The sequence below is a fragment of the Microcaecilia unicolor genome, chromosome 14 (assembly GCF_901765095.1).
Source record: "Microcaecilia unicolor chromosome 14, aMicUni1.1, whole genome shotgun sequence".
NCBI lineage: Eukaryota > Metazoa > Chordata > Amphibia > Gymnophiona > Siphonopidae > Microcaecilia > Microcaecilia unicolor.
Window position 1 is genome coordinate 14,088,674 of NC_044044.1, and position 18,837 is coordinate 14,107,510.

The 18,837-nt window shown below is 46.7% G+C and overlaps 1 protein-coding gene across 1 annotated transcript; it reads left to right on the forward strand.

Moving 5' to 3' along the window:
* Window positions 1-4,019: 4,019 nt before the first annotated feature.
* On the forward strand, window positions 4,020-16,580 carry LOC115456986 (UDP-GlcNAc:betaGal beta-1,3-N-acetylglucosaminyltransferase 9-like; the record flags this gene model as incomplete). Its single annotated transcript, XM_030186413.1, has 2 exons — window positions 4,020-4,467; window positions 14,789-16,580. Coding segments are annotated over 2 exons (972 nt in total), but the record flags the coding sequence as incomplete, so codon positions are not given.
* Window positions 16,581-18,837: the final 2,257 nt, after the last annotated feature.

The following is an 18,837-nucleotide window of genomic DNA, read 5'->3' on the forward strand; positions in this document are numbered from 1 at the left end:
GCACATGTTGGATCCCGGAGAATGGTCTCTTTATCAGTCAGTCTTCGAGCGAATAGTGTTGGAATGGGGTCATCCAGTGATGGATCTCATGGTGTCGGCTGATAATGCCCAGGTTCCTCACTTCTTCAGTCGGCAGTGGGATCCTCAGTCCGAGGGGATCGATACGTTGGTTCTTCCGTGGCCTCTTCACGAGTTGCTTTCTGTGTTCCCTCCGTGGCCATTGGTGGGGCGAGTAGTGCAGCGAATAGAGCGACACTCAGGTCCAGTGATCCTGATGGCTCCCAATTGGCCATGCCGTCCGTGGTACGGAGATCTAGTGCGGTTGGCAGTACAGGAGCCGATCCCGTTGTGGTCCGCGGTGAGGTTGGTTCAGGGGCCGATCCCGCTCCGTTCTCGCTTACAGCCTGGCTCTTGAGCGGCACAAATTGAGGAAGAAAGGTTTTTCTCTTAGGGTAATTGATACCATGTTCCTGTAAGATGTCTACTTCGTTGGCTTATGTGCGCGTGTGGCGAATCTTTGAGAATTGGTGTCAGGAGCGGTCCTTTCTTCCCTTGCATGTTTCAATAGCGGAGGTTTTGGAATTTCTCCAGGATGGATTAGACAGGGGCCTTGCGCTGTCTTCCCTGAAAGTGCAGGTGGCAGCTTTGTCCTGTTTCAGGGGTAAGGTTCAGGGGGTATCCTTAGCGGCCTGACCTGATGTTGTGCGTTTCTTGAAAGGAGTGAAGTTGATCCGTCCGCCGCATCGTCCGGTGGTTCATCTGTGGGATTTGAACCTTGTTTTAGAAGCGCTGGTGGGTCCTCCATTTGAGCCTTTGGACTCCAGCTCCTGTAAGGATCTTACTCTGAAGGCAGTTTTTTTGGTAGCCATTTCTTCGGCGCGTAGAATTTCGGAGCTTCAGGCTTTGACTTGTAGGGAGCCTTTCTTGTCATTCTCTAAGGAGAAAGTTGCATTGCAGATGGTGCCTTTCTTCTTGCCCAAGGTGGTGTCCTCTTTTCATGTGAATCAGGTGATTTCTTTGCCAGTGTTGGGTGATAAATCAGGTGATATTTCGCAACGTCGTTTGGCCAAGTTGGATGTTAGGCGCATTTTGCGTTCTTACTTGCGCATGACTCAGGATTTTTGAGCTTCAGATAGACTGTTTGTTTTGTTTGGAGGTCCTAAGAAAGGGGCGGCTGCCTCTAAAGCAACACTAGCTCGGTGGTTAAAGGAAGCTATTGCTTTGGCCTATTTGTTGAAGGGGCGTGTGGTGCCATCGGTGCTTAAGGCGCATTCTACCCAGGGGTTGCTTCTTCCTGGGCAGAGAGTAGTTTTATTCTTCCGCAGGAGATTTGCAAGGCAGCAGCTTGGTCTTCTATGCATTCCTTTGTGCAACATTATAGAATTGACGTCCAGGCAATGGGGGATGCTGGGTTTGGGGCTGCGGTGTTGACCTCTGGGTTTTGGTACTTCCCAAGCGTCTTGACCGGTCTGGAGGGTTGCTGAGGAAGGTGAAATTATGCCTTACCTGCAAATTTTCTTTCCTCTACACCCTCCAGACCGGTCAAGAGCCCGCCCGTCTTGTGTCAGATGTCTTTTGAGCCTGTGTCCTGCTATGGCTGTTTCATAGTATATTTCTATACTTTTCTAGTCGATGTCAGGGGCGTTTCCTTGACGTACAGGAGTTTATTTTTTAGTTTTCAGGTTCCAGTTGTGTGTTGAATTTTTCTCTGCTTTGCTAGTCGTATACTGGATAATTGTGGTTAGGCACAGGTTATATGTACAAAGTTAGTGTTCTCAGTCTCCCTCTGCTGGTAGGCGTGCATAACCCAAGCTTCTTGACTGGTCTAGAGGAAAGAAAATTAGCAGGTAAGGCCTAATTTCACCATGTGTTCTTTCAGGATAGTCTATCAATTTATCAGCTTAATAAACAGTTTAGACAGTATCTGTCGTGAAGATGAAATGACCTTTAAAAAGAAGTGTCGGAAAGTATTTCTCCTTTTTTTCTTCCTGCAAGATTATCTTTCTTTTACATAAACACGGCAACTTTTCAGTCCTGTTGCTTCAGTCCTGTTGCTTCTTCACTCCTTCCCCTCTTAGGGGCTGTCAGTGCTCTGTTGTGTTAATGTTTCCTCTGCTTGGAATGTCTCAGAAAATTTGGGGTTGGACTAAAAGTGCTCAAGGAGGGCTCCAAGTTGACTCTTACATAGTAACATAGTAGATGACGGCAGAAAAAAGACCTGCATGGTCCATCCAGTCTGCCCAACAAGACAACTCATGTGTGCTACTTTTGTGTATACCCTACTTTGATTTGTACCTGTGCTCTTCAGGGCACAGACCGTATAAGTCTGCCAAGCACTATCCCCGCCTCCCAACCACCAGCCCCGCCTCCCAACCACCGGCTCTGGCACAGACCGTATAAGTCTGCCCAGCACTATCCCCGCCTCCCAACCACCAGCCCCGCCTCCCAACCACCGGCTCTGGCACAGACCGTATAAGTCTGCCCAGCACTATCCCCGCCTCCCAACCACCAGCCCCACCTCCCAACCACCGGCTCTGGCACAGACCGTATAAGTCTGCCCAGCACTATCCCCGCCTCCCAACCACCAGCCCCGCCTCCCAACCACCGGCTCTGGCACAGACCGTATAAGTCTGCCCAGCACTATCCCCGCCTCCCAACCCCCAGCCCTGCCTCCCAACCACCGGCTCTGGCACAGACCGTTTAAGTCTGCCCAGCACTATCCCCGCCTCCCAACCACCAGCCCCGCCTCCCACCACCGGCTCTGGCACCGACCGTATAAGTCTGCCCAGCACTATCCCCACCTCCCACCACAGGCTCTGGCACAGACCATATAAGTCTGCCCAGCACTATCCCCGCCTCCCACCACCGGCTCTGGCACAGACCGTATAAGTCTGCCCAGCACTATCCCCGCCTCCCACCACCGGCTCTGGCACAGACCGTATAAGTCTGCCCAGCGCTATCCCTGCCTCCCAACCACCAGCCCCGCCTCCCAACCACCGGCTCTGGCACAGACCGTATAAGTCTGCCCAGCACTATCCCCGCCTCCCAACCACCAGCCCCGCCTCCCACCACCGGCTCTGGCACAGACCGTATAAGTCTGCCCAGCACTATCCCCGCCTCCCACCACCGGCTCTGGCACAGACCGTATAAGTCTGCCCAGCGCTATCCCTGCCTCCCAACCACCAGCCTCGCCTCCCAACCACTGGCTCTGGCACAGACCGTATAAGTCTGCCCAGCACTATCCCCGCCTCCCACCACCGGCTCTGGCACAGACCGTATAAGTCTGCCCAGCGCTATCCCCGCCTCCCAACCACCAGCCCCGCCTCCCACCACCGGCTCTGGCACAGACCGTATAAGTCTGCCCAGCACTATCCCGGCCTCCCACCACAGGCTCTGGCACAGACCATATAAGTCTGCCCAGCACTATCCCCGCCTCCCACCACCGGCTCTGGCACAGACCGTATAAGTCTGCCCAGCACTATCCCCGCCTCCCACCACCGGCTCTGGCACAGACCGTATAAGTCTGCCCAGCGCTATCCCTGCCTCCTAACCACCAGCCCTGCCTCCCAACCACCGGCTCTGGCACAGACCGTAGAAGTCTGCCCAGCACTATCCCCGCCTCCCACCACCGGCTCTGGCACAGACCGTATAAGTCTGCCCAGCGCTATCCCTGCCTCCCAACCACCAGCCCCGCCTCCCAACCACCGGCTCTGGCACAGACCGTATAAGTCTGCCCCGCACTATCCCCGCCTCCCAACCTCAAGCCCTGCTTCCCACTACCGGCTCTGCTATCCAATCTCGGTTAAGCTCCTGAGGATCCTGAGGACTCTTGTCTGATCCTGTGTTTTGTTTTTATTTTTCTCCTTCCAGAGACAGATGTTTGAGCCATGAGGAGGAGGTTTTTTCATGTCGTTATCCTGCTTCTGTTCTGCGTTCTTCTCTACCTGCTGCTTCTCAACAAAGGAAGTGAGAAGCTCAGACCCCAGGAAGGATCACTGCTGCCATCTCCCATTCCCACCCCAGATCCCTCCCAGGTGTTGGTGCTGAGAGACAACCGGCTAACCTATCACCTAAACTACCAAGACTTTGAGGCAGAGTTCCCCTTCCTACAGCATTACAAGTGTCGGATGCTGGTGTACAAAGAAGATTTGTGCTGGAGCTCTGGGGGCAGGCCCTTACTTCTCCTGGCCATCAAGTCTCAGCCTTCGTCCTTCAAGAGAAGAGTGGCCATACGAAAAACATGGGCCACCGAGCGAGAGATATCAGGCTACCTGGTCAGGCAGGTGATGCTGATGGCTATTTCTCCCCAGAAACTGCACATGAACCTGGTGGAGGAAGAGGCCAAAATCTACCAGGACATTCTTCTCTGGGATTTTGAAGAGAGTCACTCCAATCTATCCTTGAAGGAGCGCTGCTTCCTCGAATGGCTACACCATAACTGCCAGGAGGCACAGTTTATCTTTAAAGGTACGAAGGCCTGGGGGAGGGGAACGGAGAAAGTTCATGGAGAAAAATCCAACAGGGCTGATATTCAATGGCTCTTACCAATGGCTCCTACATGGATAATTGTTACGCTGGCAGATTGGTTTAATGGGTTTTATGTTTGTGTGTACTGTGCTTTTATGTATTGTATTTTTATTATGGATGTAAACCATGTAACCCGTTCTGGGCATAGTCGGTAGGATGAGCTATAAAATTAAATAAATAAATAAATGCTGGTGGGAGAGATTCAGCAGCAGTAACTGGATAGTGCCACTGAATATTTCATTTGATCACCTGGGCTTTATCCAGATAGTGCTGAGGTGATCCTTGGATGGAGGAACAAAAGAGGAGTAGAGGATGACGCGAATGACAATCAGCCTCGGAGACGTTATCAAATACTTTATTGAGAAAACACCGGTAGAAACTGACCTGACACGGGCCGTGTTTCGGTGGGCACAGCCACCTACATCAGGGGGCACAAATCTTGAAGCGTGTAAAAGGAACGAATGGACAAATAATCGACGCACAATCCACTGGGTTTGTTTGTCAGCTGCTGACGGTTACTTTAGCGGTTTTCTGGCTCTGTCTATTTTGACAAAGCTTTTTGCCTTGATTGGACAAATAACTGATGCACAGTCCACTGGGTGTCAAACAATCTTTCCATTTACATGCTTCAAGATTTGTGACCCCCTGATGCAGGTGGCTATTTCCACTGAAACACGGCCCGTGTCGGGTCAGTTTCTACCGGTGCTTTCTCAATAAAGTATTTGATAACGTCTCCGAGGCTGATCGTCATTCGTGTCATCCTCTACCTCTCTTTTGTTCCCCTGCAGATTTGACGTAGAGGCGTTTTAAAAAAATGCTGATTACAGAGGGTTCAATATTGGCGAGAACAGGTTTTCCTTTTTTCCCCTAGAGAGTGAAAGAATTGAAAAATTTGGAAAAACAATGAAACGTCCTTTGAAATCTTTCTCTTAGAATAAATATACGAAATGCTTTTCAAGGCACGTTTCTAAATATTATCCCTACCTACCTTTACTCTCTCAGAACGCTTGCTAAGAACCGTGTAAGATGAAGATGTAAGACAAATATTAGCAGCTGATATTCAAAGGGCCCCTTATACCAAGCTGCGGCAAAAGAGGGCTGGCGCTGGCCACGGTACTTTTTTTACAGTCATGCTGAGGCCCCCTTTTACTGCAGCTGGTAAAAAGGAAGTCTCCCTTTCCTACAGGAAATGGCCAGGTGGCAAGTAAAGCACTTGCCGTGCAGCCATTATGTTTTTGGGGGGGAGCCCTTACCGCTACCCATTGAGGTGGCGGTAATGGCTCCCACATTAACCGGGCAGTGTGTGGCACTACCTGATTACCACCGGGTACACGCCAACGGTACAAAAATAAATACATTTTTGTAGCGCCGGAAATAACGGTACACTGGGGGTGAGAAGTACTGCCGGGCTGCTGCGTTAGCCCGGCGGTACTTCCTGTATAGCGAACGGTAAGCCCATGTTGTGCTTACCTCCGCATAGTAAAAAGAAGCCCTTATTTGTTTGTTAGGATTTGGATCACACCTTTTCAGTACATAGGTACATAAGTACATAAGTATTGCCATACTGGGACAGACCAAAGGTCCATCAAGCCCAGCATCCTGTTTCCAACAGTGGCCAATCCAGGTCACAAATACCTGGCAAGATCCCAAAAAAAGTACAAAACATTTTATGCTGCTTTTCCCAGAAACAGTGGATTTTCCCCAAGTCTAATAACAGTCTATGGACTTTTCTTTTATGAAGCCATCCAAACAAAGGGAGGAGTGGCCTAGTGGTTAGGGTGGTGGACTTTGGTCCTGGGGAACTGAGGAACTGAGTTCAATTCCCACTTCAGGCACAGGCAGCTCCTTGTGACTCTGGACAAGTCACTTAACCCTCCATTGCCCCATGTAAGCCGCATTGAGCCTGCCATGAGTGGGAAAGCGCGGGGTACAAATGTAACAAAGAAAAACAACCAACAACCTTTTTTAAACTCTGCTAAGCTAACCGCCTTTACCACATTTTCTGGCAACGAATTCCAGAGTTGTTCAAGGCAATTGCATTGAGGTACACTAGCTCCCCTGTTTACAAAGCTGCACTAGCAGCTACCAGTGCGGTAATGCCGACATTGCCCATTCACTTTGAATGGGCTGTGTCAGTGTTGCCGCACAGCCTTGTAAACAAGGGGGGAAGGTATGGTGCTGCTAATTGGATAATTGCCAGCGAGCAACAAATTCAGTATCACTGACCGGATAGTGCCTCTGAATATTTCTTTTAACAGCCTCAGCACTTTCCAGAAACTGCAAAGGAGGCTGAAAGGCAGAGATGGAGATTATCCGGTTTGTGATGACATAGTATATTTTTAACACCGTGGGGCTGATATTCAGACTGTGGTAGGTAGCTGCTCTGCCTCCCACGGTCGGTGCTGATCCCGGATATTGAATGCCAGGCCATTTCCAGTGACCGGCATTAGAATGTGGGTGTTTTCTGGCCAGTTTCAACATAACCGGCCAAGCCGATATTCAGCGCTGACCAGTTAAGTTTAAACCGGCAAAACATATGCCAGCTATTTCGGGGACCTAAATTGCACGCCAAACTTAGCTGGCGATGCACTGAATATTGGCAGATAGTCGGTTATATCGCATGATATAACCATCTATCTGCCAAGTGCTAACCGGCGATATTCAGCGGGGGATAGCCAGCTAGCACCCACTGAATATTGCTGGGTAGCCAGTTAAGTACCATTTAACCAGGCCTGGAGCCATTCCTGTCTGGTTAAATGGTTTTAAATATTGGGAAAGCACAAAAAACCAGAAACAAAACCAAAAAGCACCAAGAGCCTTCAAAAAAAAAAAAAGGGGTAATAAAGTCTTTAATTTTATGCGTTGATGATACAATGCTTGAATGGACCCGACACGGTCCATGTTTCGGCGCCCAGCGCCTACGTCAGGGGTCTATATTAAACATAAAAACAATAATTTTACACATGCATATACATACATATGGAATAGGAACCATAGTCATTTGGTGTATATTACCAAATCTAAAATGAAGTCAGATCTCCCACGCTCGCTCGCTCTCTCTCAGTTCAACATCCCAAGCTTGCCTGTCCCAACAGACTACTACTACTTAACATTTCTAGAGCGCTACTAGGGTTACGCAGCGCTGTACAGTTTAACAAAAAGGATAGTCCCTGCTCAAAGGAGCTTACAATCTAACGGGCAAAATGTCAACTTGGGGCAGTCTAGATTTCCTGAATAGAGGTATGGTGGTTAGGTGCTGAAGGCGACATTGAAGGGGTGGGCTTTGAGCAAGGATTTGAAGATGCCACCAGCTCCTCGTCCCCATACACTCTCTAGGCATCTCCTTGTAGACTAAGCAGTTTATTGAGGCATGAGCTATCTGATAAAGTGACTCTGATTCTCATCGTTCACAGTTCCATTTATTTGCTATACCTCAAATAGTTAAAAACATCTAAGCAGTTTACAGTCATAAAAATAATAAGGGAATAGTGAAGGTGTAACACATAAAGAAACTTATAATACATTTTTCACATTATAAGGGACGGGGATAAAATGGGAAATAATTTAAACGTGTAACTAAGATATATAAGGAGGGTAAGGTGTGCTAGGACTTAACAAGACATCAGTGACATTCATATTGGGATAACCGGGAGGACAGTTATATGGAAATACCGGGAAAAGACCATTCCTCAGTCAGTTGGCTAGTCTATAAGGTGCTATCTGCCTCTGTCAATTCAGTTACACCAGACTGATAAGTTCTGTTCCCAATATACACTGTCCTCCAGCCCCCTCCCATTCAGTCTCAATCCACACCCAAGCATCAACCAGGATCAGCATCTTCTCTAGGTCCTTCAAGCTTGCTCTCCCCCTCATCTGTCAATCCTCTTCATATAGCTTTGAAACAGATGTTTTGTTTTCTTCCAGAACCATGCAGCTTTCAGCACATGCTGCCTGATCTCCTTCATTGTTCACTTAGACAGGAGAATAGTACAGGAGTTCAGCCACTATGTGGCTCAAAGGTTCTGAAAGCCACTTGGTGCAGAAGGGAAACAAGAGTTGCTGTAGAAGCAGCAAGCCCCTGGAGAGGAGTGGGGTGAGTTGAGCATAGGTAATCTCTCATTGCTTTGATGTACCTACTTCTAAAGTTTGCTGCCACTCATTTCTACTTTTCTTTGCAAACAAAGCAGGGAATATGCAGACACGCTAGCTGGTGATATCACCAACTGGAGCCAACGTGCTGGAGCTCTCCCCTAGCTAGTGTAAACTTTAGACCAGCTCAGGCATACCTGATAATTCCTGCAAAGAGTGCTGGTGAAGTCAGTTTACTCACAACAAAAAATGAGCGGAAGCTATCCAGAAAGACCAGATTGGAGCCACAGATATTGGAACAAAAGTCTATGCATACTCATCTAGATAGTATCAGCGATCATCTCACTCTATGTGAGATCCTTTTTGGAGGAATACCAGTATAAACCAGTCTGAAGACCCCTGAGGAAGGCCTTTTTGGCCGAAACACGGACCGTGTTGGGTCGTAATAAATGACTTTTGTTCCAATATCTGTGGCTCCAATCTGGTCTTTCTGGATAGCTTCCGCTTATTTTTTGTTGTGACTTTGTCTTTTTGCGGGAGATTTTGGACTCTCTTTGTTGTTGCTTGAAGTCAGTTTACTTCCATAAATCAAATGAGATCACCTGCAACCAGACAGTTCAGCCTCAGCTTTACAAAGTCGATACCAGGCAGCCCCTGTGCCGACAGACCAGCGGGACCACTACATGCATGACCCGCCTAGGTCATGGCCATTATGGGACCTCTCAGTCTGTCAGCGTTGTCTCCCATGGAGCCAGGCACAGCTGTGTGAGAAGTGCAGAAAGCAACTAGTCCATTTCTGCTGATCTCGTCGGCTCCCACATCTGTCTCTGGGAGTTGGCAAGAAGCTCACCTCTGCCAAAAACCCTCATGGTCATGAACAGCAAAGATCAACATTCTGTGTGGGACAGCATGGCCTCTAAAACTGCCAAAAAACAAAGCCAATAAGGTGTCAACAACCTACAAAGCCACCCAATCAATGGTAGCCCGCGGTCCCTCAGAATCCAGATGTAAAGAGCTGCAGTGCCAGCAAAGGCTCCTTTTATTCCTCACACTTTGCCTGCACTTCTGACAGCACAGATACTGCCTTAGAACAGGTCATGTCTTCTTGATTCGATGTGTCACCACCAACAGTAGAGGGCCATGCAGGTATGCCTTGCCTCACTCGTGTCCCCCACCCTGTATCCCCACACACTGGACCATTTTTCCTGGAGCAACTAGAAATTTCTGGCAGAGACCACCACCTAGTGGCCTAGTGGTTAGGGTGGTGGACTTTGGTCCTGGGAAACTGAGGAACTGAGTTCGATTCCCGGCATAGGCAGCTCCTTGTGACTCTGGGCAAGTCACTTAACCCTCCATTGCCCCATGTAAGCCGCATTGAGCCTGCGGGGTACAAATGTAACAAAAAAAAAATCCTTGGTTACACAAGGAGCAGTACAACCTCCTGTCATGTTACACTGTGCTCCCCAGTTCCTCCCCCCCCCCCCACAAGCCTAATGAGGAGGGAGACTGGTCTCCAGTGTCCATTCTGGGGGTGACACAAATGAAGTATAAGAGGTCATGTACTACATAGTAACATAGTAAATGAGGGCAGATAAAGACCTGTAGGGTCCATCTAGTCTGTCCAACAAGATAGGCTCATTTTACATGGTATGTGATACTTTATATGTATACTCGAGTTTGATTTTCTTTGCCTTTCTCAGGGCACAGACCGTAGAAGTCTGCCCAGTACTGTTCTTGTACTAAGTTCTGAAGCTAACATCGAAGCCCCTTAAAATTTACGCTCCAGCCCATCCCTATCTATTCAGTCACGATCAGGGTGTAGACCGTAGAAGTCTGCCCAGTTCCCGTTTTGTTTCCCAATTACCGGCGTCGCCACCCAATCTCCGCTAAGATTCCACGGAACCATTCCTTCTAAACAGGATTCCTTTGTGTTTATCCCACACATGTTTGAATTCCATTACTGTTTTCATCTCCACCACCTCCCGCGGGAGGGCGTTCCACATATCCACCACCCTCTCCATGAAAAATTACTTCCTGACATTAGTCCTGAGTCTGCCCCCCTTCAACCTCAATTCATGTCCTCTAGTTCTACCGCCTTCCTGTCTCCGGAAAAGGTTAGTTTGCGGATTAATACCTTTCAAATATTTGAACGTCTGTATCACGTCACCCCTGTTTCTCCTTTCCTCTAAGGTATACATGTTCAGGCCAGCAAGTCTCTCCTCGTACGGTTTGCAACGCAAATCCCATACCATTTTTGTAGCTTTTCTTTGCACCGCTTCCAGTCTTTTTACATCTTTAGCAAGATACGGCCTCACAGCCTGGATGCTGAGAGCTTAGAATTTGCTTCCTTGCATCTTCCTGTGGGTGTCTCCAGAGTCTTGCTGGCTTCCAAGAAAGATTCCACCAAGAAGTGTTATTCTTTTAAATGGAGGAGGTTTGCCATCTGGTGTGAGGGCAGGGCCCTAGATTCTATGTCTTGACCTACATAGACCTTGCTTGAATACCTTCTACACCTTTCTGAGTCTGGTCTCAAGACCAACTCTGTAAGGGTTCACCTCATTGTAATTAGTGCTTACCATCACCGTGTAGATGGTAAGCCCATCTCTGGACTTTCTCTAGTTGTTTGGTTCATGAGAGGTTTGCTATTGTTAAAACCCCCTATCAGACCTCCGCCTGTGTCATGGGACCTCAACGTCATCCTCACCCAGGTGGTGAAAGTTCCCCTTGAGCCATTTGATTCCTGTCATCTGAAGTACTTGACCTAGAAGGTCTTGTTTTTGGTGGCTGTTATGTCAGCTCGCAGGGTCAGTGAACTTCAGCCCTTGTAGCGGATCCACATTACACTAAATTTCACCATAACAGAGTAGTTCTTGCACGCACCCTAAGTTCCTGCATAAGGTTATGTCAGACCTGCATCTGAAATAGTCTAATTCTTCCAACATTCTTTCACAAACCTCGGAGCAGACTAGACCCTACAGTCTACCCAGCTTTTTTTTTTTTTTTATCCCAACAGGATGGGGTTTGCTATCGGGAAACGCCCAATCTCCAGTTGGCTGGCAGATTGCATTTCTTTCACTTACACCCAAGCTGAGCTGACTCTTGAGGGTCATGTCAAGGCTCATAATATCAGAGCCATGGCTGTTTCGGTAGTCCAATTGAGGTCAGCCTCTATAGAAGAAATTCGAAAGGCTGCGATGTGGTCTTCAGTCCACACATTCACATCTCACCATTGCCATGAGCAAAATACCTGATGCAACGATTGGTTTGGACAGAGGGGATATTTGTAGAGCGGCCAGTGGCTTAAAATTGAATATATCTGGATATGGTGTATTACCTGGATATGCCAAGAATGGACTTCCTGAGCCTGTACGCCTAGCTCCATCTCTACCTGTTTTCAAATCTATGCTGAAAACCCACCTTTTCACCACTGCTTTTGGCTCCTAACCACTACTCAATTCCCCTATCCTTGTTCCTTCTCACCCAGTACTTTCCTCGCCCTGAATTGTCTTGTCTGTCTGTATTTTTAGATTGTAAGCTCTATCGAGCAGGGACTGTCTCTCTGTGTCAGGTGTTCGGCGCTGCGTGCGTCTGGTAGCGCTATGCAAATGTTAATAATAATAACATTCCATGTAGAAGCCTGCCCTTGCAGATGAGCAACGCGGCCACACAGGCTTCTGTTTCTGTGAGTCTGACGTCCTGCACATACGTGCAGGACATCAGACTCACAGAAACAGAAGCCTGCGCGGCTGCATTGCTGATCTGCAAGGACAGGCTTCTACATGGAATGTTGCTAGTGGAGGAGTAGCCTAGTGGTTAGTGCAGTGGAACATGGAATGTTGGCTACTGTTGGAGATTCTACATGGAATGTGGCTACTGTTGGAGATTCTACATGGAATGTTGCTAGTGGAGGAGTAGCCTAGTGGTCAGTGCAGTGCAACATGGAATGTTGCTACTATTGAAATTCTACATGGAATGTTGCTACTATTGGAGATTCTACACGGAATGTTTTGGCTCCTAACCACTACTCAATTCCCCTATCCTTGTTCCTTCTCACCCAGTACTTTCCTCGCCCTTAATTGTCTTGTCTGTCTGTATTTTTAGATTGTAAGCTCTATCGAGCAGGGACTGTCTCTCTGTGTCAGGTGTTCAGTGCTGCGTGCGTCTGGTAGCGCTATACAAAAGTTAATAATAATAATAATAAAGAGAAGACTTATTTGAAGAAGTGCCACTTAAGTTTTTATATATTGACCAGGACAAGAGGATAAAAACAGGCATAGATAGGGTAATTCTATAAAGAAGGTGCTAACATTTATATGCCAGTTACATGTCTAAATGTTTAGAATACTAACATATATGCATTTATGTACAAACTTATGCGCATATAGGCCAGAATGCCACCTAAATTCATGCCCATCTTGTATAATGCATATTTGACAGGTGGGCGTATGTGTGGGTGGAGCTCACATGCATGCTCAGTGTGCTGCTGCGGCTAGGAAAGCGAATAGAATGTTGGGTGTTATTAGGAAGGGTATGGAGTCCAGGTGTGCGGAGGTTATAATGCCGTTGTATCGCTCCATGGTGCGACCGCACCTGGAGTATTGTGTTCAGTACTGGTCTCCGTATCTCAAAAAAGATATAGTAGAATTGGAAAAGGTACAGCGAAGGGCGACGAAAATGATAGTGGGGATGGGACGACTTTCCTATGAAGAGAGGCTGAGAAGGCTAGGGCTTTTCAGCTTGGAGAAGAGACGGCTGAGGGGAGATATGATAGAAGTGTATAAAATAATGAGTGGAATGGATCGGGTGGATGTGAAGCGACTGTTCACGCTATCCAAAAATACTAGGACTAGAGGGCATGAGTTGAAGCTACAGTGTGGTAAATTTAAAACGAATCGGAGAAAATTTTTCTTCACCCAACGTGTAATTAGACTCTGGAATTCGTTGCCGGAGAACGTGGTACGGGCGGTTAGCTTGACGGAGTTTAAAAAGGGGTTAGATAGATTCCTAAAGGACAAGTCCATAGACCGCTATTAAATGGACTTGGAAAAATTCCGCATTTTTAGGTATAACTTGTCTGGAATGTTTTTACGTTTGGGGAGCGTGCCAGGTGCCCTTGACCTGGATTGGCCACTGTCAGTGACAGGATGCTGGGCTAGATGGACCTTTGGTCTTTCCCAGTATGGCACTACTTATGTACTTATGTACTTATGTGCATATCTCCAGCACTTAGGTGTGATCAGTTGCACCAGCTCTATGGCTGGTATAAGTGATTGTGCCTAAGTGCAGAGAGGCACATATGCCAGCTATGCTGGTTTTCTATAAAGGAAAATAGGCACTTCTCAAAAGACATGGAGCGGGTAACCTGTATGGAGCAAAAGTTATAGCCCCTTACTGGGCAGATTGGATGGGCCACATTGATCTTTATCTGCCGTCATTTACTATGTTACATTGTGTATTTCCTTATCGTCCAGCCAGTCCAGTCTCCACCATGGGGTTATATCCCCCGAGCAGCAGATGGGGGTAAAAAAAAACCACAGACAGTTTCTAGTGACATCATTGGTATAATAGTAGGTGCAGCCTGGAGCTAGTCAGTATTTCTCTAGCTCCAGAAGATGGCTTATGTTGGACTGCTGCCTTTTTATTTAGTTGCGGCTTAACTCCCACAGACCCACGCTATAGTTGGTATCTTGCTGGTTGTGTCCTGGAGGCCATATTTTTCTCCAAAGGGTTGTTCTATGGACCACTCCCCAGTTGAGTTGGGGGGTGGTTTAGCCCCCTTAGCTTGGAGGCATTGCTTGCAAGCTAGTGCTCCCAAGCTGCACCTGTGATGTCACTGGAAACTGTCTGTGTTTCTCTACTTCTATCTACTGGCCGGGGATATAACCCAGTGGCATGGGCTGGCCTTGTGGGACTCAAAGAAAGAAAATTAGCAGGTAGAAATACATTTCATAATTTCAATTTTTCCTAAAATGTCTATATTTTTTTTTTTATAAAAAGGGGCTAAACATTTTTATTCAGTCATGTTAGAATTTCTCAAAACTTTCTTAGGATCTCAATGGAGCCTGTTGAATTAGTGTAGGAGTCTAAATCAGTTAAATAATGCAAAGGAAGCTAGCCAAACAGAGCACAGCATTCCTTAATTCTGCTAACCCACCCCTTCTTTGTTTCACAGGTGATGATGATGAGTTCGTTAACCCTGAGGCATTGGTGAGGTACTTGAGAGAGACTGCCAGTGGTTCCCTTGCCATACATGGCAACATCCAGACCAAATCTCCTACAGTACGCAGTGGCAAATACAAGGTCTCCGCATCACTGTTTCCATACAAGTTATATCCCTACTTCCCATCAGGGGGTGGGTTCATCATGCCACAAGCCACCATCCCTGCCCTGTACAATGCCACCCTGTGGATGCCTGTTTTTCCGTTGGATGACGTCTACTTTGGTTTTCTGGGGCTGGCTGCTAGAGTCACATATCATCACGATGACCGATTCTACGTCCTTGGTTTGCCCTATGTCCCCTGCTACTTCCGTGACGCGCTGGTTGTTCATGGCATTCCCCCAGGAAGCCTGGTTTTGATCTGGCAGGACTTGCAGAGGGACCTTCACTGTGACTCTGTCTGCCCATTCTTCCACAGTTCCGTTTTCCTTGTATTAATACTTTCCCTGCTGCTGATAGGTTTATCTACCATCCTGTGATCAGACAAGAAATGAACAAGAAGACTGAGTAGAGGGTTATATTGAGGCCTGGCTAAGGGTTTACTCTGCTTTCAATCTGTGAAATGAGAAATCAAAAATCCATTTAGACTGATACACTCTGAATGCTATACAATACCTCACCAGTTATTCTCAAGTAGCTTTGAAAACATCACAGAACATTTTTTAAAATATATTTTTAACCTTCGCAATTCAAAGTTTTGTTCAGCATTTTTCGTTGTCTTGAACCTGCTGTCACAGAAAAAAGTTGAGTATTTTGTTTGTTTTTATGAACATTAGGGATGTTGGAAAGAATTATGAAAAGGAATCAATGTGTGTCTGCTCATCCAGAAATGGACAGACATTCTCCAAGTTGGCATACAGGATGAAAATACGAATATTTACGACATGTTTGAAAATTAGAAAAACTGGGCAGTATTTTTGGAGGGACAATCTCAAAACGATCCTCTGATCTCCTTGGGACACAGCCTGTAACCAGCAGTCTATTTTAAAAGCAGAGAGTTGCACGGAAACAGAAATTTCACTTGTCCCCACCCGTCCTCACTGGAATCTAACCCATCCCCACTCTGGAATCTAACCCATCCCCACTCGTCCCCACAAGGAATCTCCTCCATCCTGGCTGTCCCCACAAGTAATCTTCTCCATCTCCTGTACTAAAATAACCCAACTTGTGGTAAAATAACCCAACTTAACAGTAGTCTATGTTGATAACTTCCCCTCTCAGTTCTTATGGGGAGTTCAATGCTTCGACTACATTCATTGATTTTTTTAGTGCTATTATAATTGCTAAGCTAGCTTAGAAACAGAAGGAAAGGATAGGTAGGCTGGCCTGGCACTAGACTCCTGTGGGAACCCCACAGGATCTGCATCCATCCCTGCGGGATCCCCACAGACCTAGGGGGGGATCCCCACGGGATTCCCGCTGACCCCGACCTCATGCAGCTCTCAACAGATAAGCTCCCTTATCCTTCCAGCATTTTGACCTACATCAACACAAGCAGTTAGGGAAAAATGACTGAAGTGCTGGCATGAATGATGGCTTGAGAAGGCCCCTTCAAAGTCACCTCACTTACAATTCCAAGGTACATATAGCACACACATTTCCACACACAAACATATGCACACACCTGCTACCCCCTACCCTCCCACACACATCATAGAAGCAGGTCTGCGTGTGCGGAGCAACTCCAGTATTGAGCAAGCTCCTTCATTGTGTCCAGGGAGGGTAAATTATAATGCGTTTGGCACTCCCCCAAACATTTTGAAACGTTTGCCCCTATGCCACATACAGCCTTCCCACATAACCCCCCCCCCTCAATTTCATGCAGTGCTCTCATCACTAATCCTCCATATTCACAACTCCACAAACACTACTCCATACCTATACATACACCCGTAATTCACCCCATACATCTCAAAGACCCTTTACATATAGCCATCACATCTTTGTATCCCGTACACATGCCACCATAACCCCATATCCATACCCGTTCAGCTCAGTCGTTATGCACCGTTCTCACCTAACTTCACACACACCTCTCACACAAATCCCCTCATGTCACTCTCCCCTTCTTTCCTCTATTTTAGCCTGTAAGTCACCTAGGCAGCTATGTATAGGGTGGGGATAGTAAATGACTTGAATAAACTTGCTGCCCCTCTAGATCAGTAGGGTCCTCAAAGCAGCATAGACGTGTAATAACACATGGGCAACTAGGAGGCATATTTTCAAAGCACTTAGTGGAGGAGTAGCCTAGTGGTTAGTGCAGTGGACTTTGATCCTGGGGAACTGAGTTTGATTCCCACTGCAGCTCCTTGTGACTCTGGGCAAGTCATGTAACCCTCCATTGCCCCTGGTACAAAATAAGTACCTGAATATATGTAAACCGCTTTGAATGTAGTTGCAAAAACCTCAGAAAGGCGGTATATCAAGTCCCATTTCCCTTCCCTTCCAAAGTTCCATAGAAACCTATGGAACTTTGGAAGGTTAAGTACTTTGAAAATATGCCTCCGTGTCATCATAGATTGTGCTCCTCTTGTGCATTATCAGGGCACCTAAAAGGAGGCACCAGCTTCTTGAATTCCCCCTTTAGATTGTGAGCCCCCTGGGGACAGGGAAATATTTAATGTACCTGAATATAACTCACCTTGAGCTACTATTGAAAAACTCACGAGCTAAATCAAAATAAATATAAACAATGGAATAACTTTGTTAGTGATAGTGGCTCAGTGATTAGTGAAGTGACCTGGAATTCAGCATTCAAATCCCACTTTTTCTTTTACTGATGCAGATTTCGAAACATGGACCCATGTTGGGAGAGGTGGCCTGCTTCATTAGTACATTAAGATAAGTTTTATTTCTTTTCCTGTGAATATGGTGAATCTAAGGGGGAAAATATTTTTAAAAATGCAGACTATATGTTGGATCTGTGAAGTAAAAGAGATGTAGTTCTTCACAGGTCATCTGAGAATCCGTCATATCAGGAGAGGTGCATTTAACTGAAGGCAGTGGGAGTATGAGTTGATGTGATTTATGATTTGGCTCCAGCTTGCTTAAATACTGTGGACATGGGGAAAATAAAAAAGGAAGTAACAAACCTGAAAAACAGGCTGTCACCCCTTGTTACTCCCTTTGTTTTTACCATTCTCCTGTTGAGGAGTGACAGTTGTTTCCTTATATATTTTTTGTAAATACAGTGGACAGTCAGAATTATACATAGTTTTTGTGACCTTGCGTAAGTCATTTTGGGGTCGACATTCAACTGGCAGCACTCAGCATTTTGCTGATAGCCAGCTGTGTCCGGGCTCCGGAATTGAAGTTCTGGGTTTACGGAGCCGGCAAAACCATAACTGGTTAAGTGCGATAGTCAGCATTTAACCTGCTATGGCGAACCGGATACAGATAGGACAGACTTTTATGTGGTCTAATTTATGTGGTTACCTTGGCCGGTTAATTGCTGAATATCGGCACTTAGCTGATGTGAGTGTTGATTTCGACCCGGAATGCCCCCAAAATAGCTTTTTTTTTTTTTTAGTTGGGCACTAGCAGGACACTTTCATTGCCACTAACTGCTGAACATAAGCATAACCCCACTGCTGGCCAGTTAAATCTCTTTGAAAATCGATCCCTTTGAGTCCCATTTTACACAGAACATTAAGGTCAGAATTGAGACATCCAGGTTGAATCCTTTTCTAAAATACATAAGTAGATCAGTGTTGCCATACTGGGACAGACCAAAGGTCCGTCAAGCCCAGTATCCTGTTTCCAAAAGGGGCCAATCCAGGTTACAGGTACCTGGCAAGATCCCAAACAGTACATGTAGGGGTGAATGTGTATTTGATAGTCATTTTATAAATTTGCACACTGAATAAGTGAATGACACGGACCTGATAGTTTGCACATGGAGATGCTGATTTTACAGCATCCACATGTAAGTGCAGGTACCTCCACATGGAAGCTGCCCCATTTAGATATACTGCTTAACTGTAAGGAACAATGTTGGATCTTTC